Genomic DNA, 9,306 nt, shown 5'->3' with positions numbered 1-9,306 from the left:
CGTCCGAACGAGTTAGAGACGAGAAACGACGTCTTTAAGACGTCTTTGTGTTTACTGGGTTGCAAATGAAATCAATTATGGTTAGCTTGAGAGAGAATTACAAGAGAATTTACATCCTGGATTGTTCTTATTTTGTAGCAAAATTCACACTCTGGTTGTTCTTAGACTTAACACAATGATTTTAACCAGCAGTTGTTCATATTTTAAAAGTCACACATCCTCTCTATAATTTGATTCGTTATCTTTAGTTTATAATTATATTATTATATTGAACACATTTTCCTACACATATTTTACTTCACTTAATTCGATTATTTAAAGAAGAAGAGTCAATTTTTTATGCTGTCTACCACCCACACCCCTGATATTTAACATCTTTTCCTCACTTAAGGCTGAAGGACACTATCATTTTTCAATGATCATTTTCCAATTATCATTGAAAAATGACAGTGTATACAAAAAAATGTAATTTTTCACACTCTCATTTCCAATGATCCTTAAAACTTAAAAGTTGAACATGTTCAACTTTTAATTTTTCAATGACATTTTTTCTATTGTTTTAAACCGAATCCATTGTTTTCGCACACGTGTTTTTTGCACGCGATGTAGTTTAGGCGTAAACATAGATAAAAACAAAGATTTGAACAAGTAATTAAACAAGTAAGAATGAACACGCAAGAAGCGAAAATATTTTTTGAGATTTGGAGAAGCCAGCCCAGTTTGTGGGATGTTAAATCCCTGTTCTATAAGGACAGAAACGAGAAGGCAAAAAGTTATGAGATATTCAAAGGCAGACTAGGAATGGAAGGTTTGTGTTATTTCGAATGGTTTGGATGAGAAAAGAAAAACATGCATGTTTTTATGATCTGTTTTTCTTTTTATAGAAATTAGTGAGGAGTAAAATAAATACACTGCGAAGTTATTTCAGCGCAGAATTGAAGAAAGTACACAACAGCAACAAAAGTGGAGCAGGACGAGATGATGTTTACGAAAGTAAATGGCCATACTTTCAGTCTTTGCTATTCCTACGTGACTCCATCGTCCCAAGAAAAACAACTTCTTTGATGGTGGGTATAAATTTCAGACAAATTTTTCTTGCCATGGAACAGCACCGGTGGAGTCAAAGTACGCACAAAATTTATCCCTGATATTTTTCGCATCATTTCTGTAGTTGTTCAGATGAGATTACTCGCCGTACCCTCTCTCAGAACACCGCCCATTCAATCTCCGATCCCAAGGAACTCTTCAACACATGCCACACACAATTACCCACCCTTTATGTCTCCGCCGTTATCGCCTGTTTTACAGAATATATACCGACACCCAGTGAACATACATCAAAACACTTATCAGAGTCGAGAAAGTTTGTCAGATCTCAACCCAGAAAGTGAGGGCTCACAAAGTGCAGGGTATTAATGTGTGACTGCTAGTTTAGTACGTTTGTTTGATAAATTACTGAACGAAATATATATTTACCTTGAGGTTATTTTCTTTTAATCGCATGTAAATAGCTTCGCAAACTTCAGCGATGAACTCTGACAAAGTACTTTTGTGAACGCGAAATAAATACTGTAATTCGGCGTAAGAGAGAAAAACTTCAAAGTTGCAGCTACTTTGACTTTAGCAGGAATTGGGTCTCGCAAATGCCTTGTTTTTTTCTCAATATCAACTTCTATGAGATTTAGGAGCTCATCAAAAATATTCGGCGGCATTCTTCAAAATCGCGTATACTCTGCAATTTCCTCTACACGCAGTTCATACATGAGAGTATTGTAGATGCCAAGTTCATTTCGCCTATATGGCTTCACCCATACATTTCTTTGCTTTTTTTCCTATGTTTAGCTCTCTTTTTTGATAACATATACACAACAACAGCAGCTGCTATTTCTTCTTCAGAGTCCATGTTGCAAAGAAAACATGCTCAAGTTTCATGTTTTTAATGATAGTGTATTTGCGCCAAAGTTTGTCGTTTTTATTGTCATTGGAATGTATCATTGGAAAATAATCATTGAAAAATGATAGTGTATTTCAGCCTGTATTCCAACCTCCAATTTATTAGCTACGTTATGGCAATCTAAAGTGTATTAACGACACAATGTTATACGGAAAAAGAATTTTCTAGTACAAGTTTTCTCAAATAGAATCGCGTGATGATGTTAAAATAATTGAGAGAAGCAAGGTTTTTAAGGTTTCATTTACTTTGACCTGACTGTTTGTTTACGCCTTTTCAAGTTCGGGTCTGAATATCTCCATTAAAAATTGGTGCGATTCTTACAACTTCTGAAGTACTGCCCTTAATCTTAAAGTTATTTGGCAGATATAACAGTAATAAATATGGCAGCCTAATGTTTGGTCAGATGTTTAATTGTTGATGTCAGCAAAAATATAAGAAATCGCGATATATTGTTTGTTGCAATGTGCGCTTTTCAGGAAGTTTTTAATTGTCTAAATCGTGTCATAATATTTAATTCTATAGACAATAAATAGTCTAGGTATATAGTGCGTTAAGCCGCGGGAAAAGGTAAAGATTTTCTTGAGGACGTAAGTAGCTACATAACTTGAATCTGAATCTTTCGGATAACTAGGTGTCATTGTGATAATTTGCCGACCAGAATATAGGAAAATTAATCCAATTTTAAATGTCACTTTTTTCTGGAATCTCCATGTACCATTGGAAAGAATTGAAGAGAGGATAGAAAAATGGTATCCTACCTCAAATTTGTTTCATCTTGTTGGCAATGAAAAATGCAATAATATAATATGAAATAACAAAAATGTCTACGTGACTCGTGATTTTTCATAAAAAATGCATATCATACACATTGTAAAACGGTAAAGACCAGAGCCATGAATTTCCAGATAAATTCGGATACAAATAAAACTTTATTTTAAAACGTGACTATATTTTTAAAGAACGAAATCTAAACTGACATGTGCGAGAATATAAATACATAATAAGAGCAGCTAGAGGACTGGGGAAGATATAAACAAATATGGTAACCACATCCTCCCCCCTAGCTGCCTAAATATCTTATATATAACAAATACGTGATAAACTATAAAAGTGTCAACAAATGTATAACATAATGTCTTTATGTTTCTTATTTAAATGTTCGTTATGATATCATTTTCGTCAATGAATGTGATATTTACTTCTTCTTTCTTTTCAGCTTCGTCTTTCGCTAATTCAACAGGATAAAGTTTGTTTATCGGTCTTCTTATTGTATGTGTGTTTCCATTGAGAACATATCTAACGACAGCTCCCCGTTTCTTGCCGTCACGTGATGGTACGAACTCTTCAACGACTCCCATTTTCCAATTTTGTCTCGGTTGCTTTGCTTCCTCAATTAAAACAACATCGTTGATTCGAATAGAAGTTTCACCACGTGATTTGCCAACTCTGTGATATTCGCGTAACTCTGTCAAATATTCGCATTTCCATCGATTCCAATAGTGGTTTATGATACGTTGCAAATGATCATAACGTTGACACAAATCTTTTTCATTTTCATCGCTATCAATATGTGAGGCTTCCAAATTAATTTTTCTCCCAAATAATAAATGGTTAGGTGTTAATGGTTGCTCACCTATGTTTTCATACAAAAATGTCAGCGGTCTGTTATTAATAACTGCTTGAATTTTAGCTAGAACAGTCAGTAGTTCTTCATACGATAATCTGGTATTGTGTAAAGTCTTCTTTAAACAACGTTTAACGGATCTTACAAGTCTTTCGAACATCCCTCCCCACCAAGGAGCGGCTTCTAAATTAAAATGCCATTTAATTCCTCGATTTGACGAAAATCGTTGCGTATCTTCGGCAATGAATTGACTACCATTATCAGAAATAATTTCAGAGGGAATACCTCGTTCACTGAAAAATCGGCGAAGACTACGAATACAACCTGAAGACGAAGCATCAGGAACTAAATCCAAATGTAAAGCTCTGGTACTGGTACAAGTAAATAAGAACACCCAAGCTTTATACATACTTCCACCATGATAAACATTTCGAACATATAAAGGTCCGGCATAGTCGAGACCAGTATGTTTAAACGGATGATGATTGGATAGTCGTGATTTCGGTAATGCTGGTGAAACAGGATACGCATAAGATTTCCCTTCATAATAACGACATAAATAGCACTGTCGGATTAACTGCTTTATGTAATTTCGTGCTTTTGGAATCCAAAATTTCGATCTGATGGCATTAAGTGTTTCTTTCAAACCATTATGCAAAACTTGAACATGATAATGCAAAATGACTAGCCTAGTTAAAGGATTTTTTTTCGGTAAAAATATCGGAAACTGAGTATCAAAGTCTAAAGGAGCGTTTTCTAAGCGTCCCTTACAACGAATAATACCATCAATATTTTGAAATCGTAAATCTTTTTGTAACTGCTTGTAACTCGGAAGTTGAATTATATCTTTTTGCGCATATTTAATCCACAGTTTTTCTGCATGCAACTGCTCGTCCTTTGTAACAAATGTATGTAAAACCAATTCTTCCTTACGACGCTTTTTTCTGAGGTTTCCAACAAATCGTAAAACCAATGCGGTAATTCGCAATAAACGTGTGTAATTAGAATATCGTGCAATGTTCATAAAATTTAAATCAATTTCTTCTTCGGTGCTCTCCTCTGATTCGTCGTTACCAACAATTAAACAAGTCGAATCATCAACCTTGAAATTACTGAAATTAAAACTCGAAGCTGAGATGTTAGTGTCGCGCAAGAAATCAGGTCCTGAAAACCATAAGTTATTGTTCACCAACTCAGATACCAAACAACCTCTCGACAAAATATCCGCAGGATTTGCCTTTGACTCCACATGAAACCAACTGTCCGGTGAAACTAAATCACGAATGATACCAACTCGCCGTTCGACAACCACCTCATACTTCTTATTAACATTTTTAATCCAATATAAAACAATAGACGAATCAATCCAACACCGTGTCACAGAAATATCATAAACCAAACTCAACTCATCACGAACATACTTCACCAGCTTCGCTAACATCACTGCACCATACAGCTCCAATCGAGGTATCGTGACCGGTTTAATTGGCGCGATTCTCGACTTAGACGTCACTAACTTCGTAAAAAAACTACCATCAGCATGTTCGAACCTCAAATAAACACACGCACCGTAACCTTTCAAAGAAGCATCAGAAAAACCATGCAATTGTACATCAACAATATTCCCGCCATCGTAACATCGTGGTACATTCAAATGTGAAAAACTTTTAAAATCATTGTACGTAACTCGCCACTCGTCCAAAACCTGTCCACTCAACTCGATGTCCCAACCAATTTTACCTACACAGGTTTTTTGAAACAATGTTTTTAATCGCATAACAATAGGGTTAATAAGACCAAGAGGGTCATAAATGGAAGCGGTAAATTTAATCAATTGTCGTTTTGTCGGTATGTCCTTCGCTAACGATAAAATGTCGTCGAATGTGAATAAGAGCGAATCTTTCTTTTTATCCCACAAAACACCAAGAACTTTGGTAACATGTCCGGTATGAGCAACATGGGGTTTGGTAACTAATTGTTCCAACTCTTCGGAATTCGAATGAAATTTATGCAGATTGAAATTTGCTTCAGCGAGACGTTGTTTACATTTCTGGTAAAAATCATGTGCTGCATTAACAGTAGCGCCACCGGAAGTTAGATCATCAACGTGAAGTGAACTCAATAACTTCTGTACAAACAAAGGATCAACATGATTAAACGATTCAGCATGCTTAATAAGAGTGGCACTAAGGAGGAATGGTGACGAACTTACACCAAACAATACTCTACTCAATCTATAAATACCAATTTCTGCAGTTTCAATGTTTTGTTCTGATAAATTATGTAAATCTTTAAACCAAATAAAACGAACAAAATCACGATCGGTTGGATGTAAACTAATTTGTAAAAATGCCTTCTCGATATCAGCAATGAAGGCTACTTTGTGAGATCGAAAGCGCAATAAAACGTTATATAAAGGCTCCGTTAAAGATGGTCCAGCATACAAACAATCATTTAATGAAGACAGTCCCACCGATTTTGAACTTGCATCGAATACCATGCGTACTTTGGTGCTTGGTTTATCATCACGAATGACTGGTCGGTGTGGTAAATAGTGAACTTGTCTTTTGGTACAATCGTCGTTGGTAACTCTTTCAATGATACCTTGTTCAAGCTGTTCTTTGAGGATACTGTTATAATTACGCAATAATTCGGGATTATTTTTCAATTTATGCCTCAATGATTCAAGTCTCTTTGAAGAAACACAATAATTATCAGGGAGCACATCGTGATCATCCTTAAAAGGCAGCCGCACCTCGTAACGTTTAGTCTGCGCGCTGAATTTAACATTTTCACAAAAATTTTCAACAGCTGGTTGTTCCTCGATACCAGCGTTTTCGTAGGACCAAAACTTTTCCAACTGATTATCCAACTTATCTTCGACAAACTCAGCCCCAATCTTCAATACGTTTGCTACCAAGACTGCACTTCTACTACCTTCACTCGACCCTATGCGTCCACTTACAATGTATCCAACCTTTGAATTTAAAGCAACTGGCCCATCCTCACCCCGAACTATACCACCATCAAAAAATTTCCAATAATTATCAGCACCCAACAAGACATCCACCTTCAAATCTCTATTATTACAGTTACTGTCAGCTAAACGTAAGTCTTTCAAGTGTTTATACTTCAAACAATCGTTAAAATTCTGTCCTGTTAAAGGATGACAAATATTTTTCACATAACAATCAACGTTGATTTTATCTCCATCTAAACCGATCACTGAAAACTGCACCCTATCTAAAGTTTCTTTGAACGAATGTTTACCAAAAATACGGATGCAAATCTCACGCTTACCAACAACCTTTAATTGCAATTTTTCACATAACTCGGGCGATATGTAACTTAATTGGGAACAGTTATCGAACAAAATTCTCGTGTTCTCAATTTTTGAAGGATCAGTAGTATTAACAACTTTAACTTTAGCGGTTTGCAACATAACGGAACTCGGAATGTCGAGCGAATTTGAACTTGTAACCAACGAAGTGGCACCAGCAACATTTTCTGGTTTTTCTTGTTCGGTTCCATCCTTATCTCTACGACCTTGGTCAACGTCCCTTTTCTTATCACAAATAGCAACATGGTGTCTACCCGAACACTTTAAACAACTAATCTTAGAATAACAAGACTTGGCTAAATGTCCACCTTTCAAACAAACAAAACATCTCTTCTTGTCACGTAACACGTTTTTCCTTGCGTCGAAATTAGTGATTATTCGGCATTGCTGTGATTTATGCGATTTGTCACAAAATATGCATCTATAATTATTCTGATTATTCTGATGATTGCGATAATTATGCTGATTGTTCTGATACTGATTGTGCGGAAGATCACGGTTCGATTGATGTGAATAGTGAACTGGTAATGCCGATGATGAAAACGGGTTGTTATCGTGTGGCTGTTGTAAAGAATATGCAGATTTCTCACGAACTTCGATCTCCGATTTTAACGCTCTTAAAACTAACTTCATATCCCAGCAATCTTTGTCGTTAAATTGACGACTAATAATTAAATTAAGCTCTTCTGGAAGTTTCGACATAAGTACCGGTATTAATAGCGGACCATAATTTTCAGACGTGACATCTAAATTTTCCAGACTTCTCACTTGTGTCTCAACGTTGTCAAATACATTACGCAATGTTTCTATGTTAGTTAAGTTATTCGCCTGTTCAAGTTTCAGTAATTTTTTCATATGTGCTGAAATAAGTAACTGTTTATTATTATATCTCTCTTTCAGTAAATCAACGACGGTTTTATAATTTTCATTGCTAAGTCTAAACCCAGCGATACAACTTGCAGCGGGACCTTCTACTAGATTTTTTAAATAGGTCATTTTTTGAACGTCGGAAATATCGTCATTAGTGTGTACGGCACATTCAAAGCTATCCCAGAAAGTCGACCAGTTTTCCGGATGCCCATCAAAGGGCTGTAAATGTAAGCGAGGCAATTTTATTAGTTTACTGTGGCTGAAAGTGCTTCCTGCTTCTGAAAAATCCTTTTTGGCTGATCGTTTTTCTAAAAATGATTCAAACAGACGAAGTTTATCCTTTAACATCATCATTTCCTCCGTACTAGAATCTTCTTCCTTGTCGATATCATCCTGCTCTGTCAAGCAATCCATAATCGACTCGTTTAGTTCAGCAACTTTCGCTATTTTTTCCATCAAAGTATCACGGATCGACTCAATTTGACGAACATCTGCAACATTATCGGTATATGACGAAATAATTGTCTCTCCCCTTGTAATTAATTTGTTTGCAGTTCTAACAACAGACTTTCTAACTTTGTTGTACTTCGCGAAATCACCCATTTTTAAAATCAAAACAACACCAAACTTTAAACCAAACCAATAAAAATAAGACAACTAAAAACCACTAAATAAAACCATAGATACATAAGCAAAGTATCTCTCCGAGGGCTCCAATGAATTTCCAGATAAATTCGGATACAAATAAAACTTTATTTTAAAACGTGACTATATTTTTAAAGAACGAAATCTAAACTGACATGTGCGAGAATATAAATACATAATAAGAGCAGCTAGAGGACTGGGGAAGATATAAACAAATATGGTAACCACAAGCCATAATTTTCAGCAGAAATCTATCACTTAGGCTACCGTAAAGTACTAAACTTCAGACATGCATACTTTTCTAGCATATTTCATATAAGGAGATATGAAGAAAGGATTACTTCCCTTCTTTTCCAATAAAGACACCCCAAATAACCAAAGGTGTTTCATTTAACATCGAGGATGGAAATTTTCGATTTGTTTAAACACACTACGCTTACCATTACTGGGTCTGTTGTCGTATCACAATGTTCTCATCCACATCAGCTATTCTTAATTTAAAATCTAATGGTTATCATAGGAGATATGATAAATATTTGGATCAAACAAAACTTGCAGAGTCTAGACATGAGTTATTTCGAATATTTCAGCAACGTAGATTAATTAAACGACAATTAATTTTGATTAATTAGTAACGAGAAGATTTACTTCAATTACTAAATTTCGCTTCATCCTAAAGAGAACGGTTTGGAAATGTATACAATTGTCTAATACATTTCCAATCAATCCTCTTTGCGACGCTATATCATCGTACGTTTTTCTTCTTTATAAAAATATTTCTAACTCGACAACACCAGTTTGTGTTTTTTACATTTTGAAATCGAACTATATTCGAATGCGATATATATATTCTTAAAAAAGTAGCAACCTCGG

General features: G+C 35.3%; 1 protein-coding gene across 1 annotated transcript; it reads right to left on the bottom strand.

Moving 5' to 3' along the window:
• Window positions 1-3,105: 3,105 nt before the first annotated feature.
• On the bottom strand, window positions 3,106-8,823 carry LOC130636816 (uncharacterized). The gene is made up of 2 exons (XM_057446664.1): window positions 8,731-8,823; window positions 3,106-8,445 (listed from the first exon to the last, which is right to left on the bottom strand). The coding sequence occupies exons 1-2, from the start codon at window positions 8,821-8,823 to the stop codon at window positions 3,106-3,108; spliced, it is 5,433 nt and encodes a 1,810-aa protein (XP_057302647.1).
• Window positions 8,824-9,306: the final 483 nt, after the last annotated feature.

The sequence above is a fragment of the Hydractinia symbiolongicarpus genome, chromosome 3 (assembly GCF_029227915.1).
Source record: "Hydractinia symbiolongicarpus strain clone_291-10 chromosome 3, HSymV2.1, whole genome shotgun sequence".
Classification (NCBI taxonomy): domain Eukaryota; kingdom Metazoa; phylum Cnidaria; class Hydrozoa; order Anthoathecata; family Hydractiniidae; genus Hydractinia; species Hydractinia symbiolongicarpus.
This window is presented reverse-complemented; position numbering and strand designations above follow the sequence as displayed.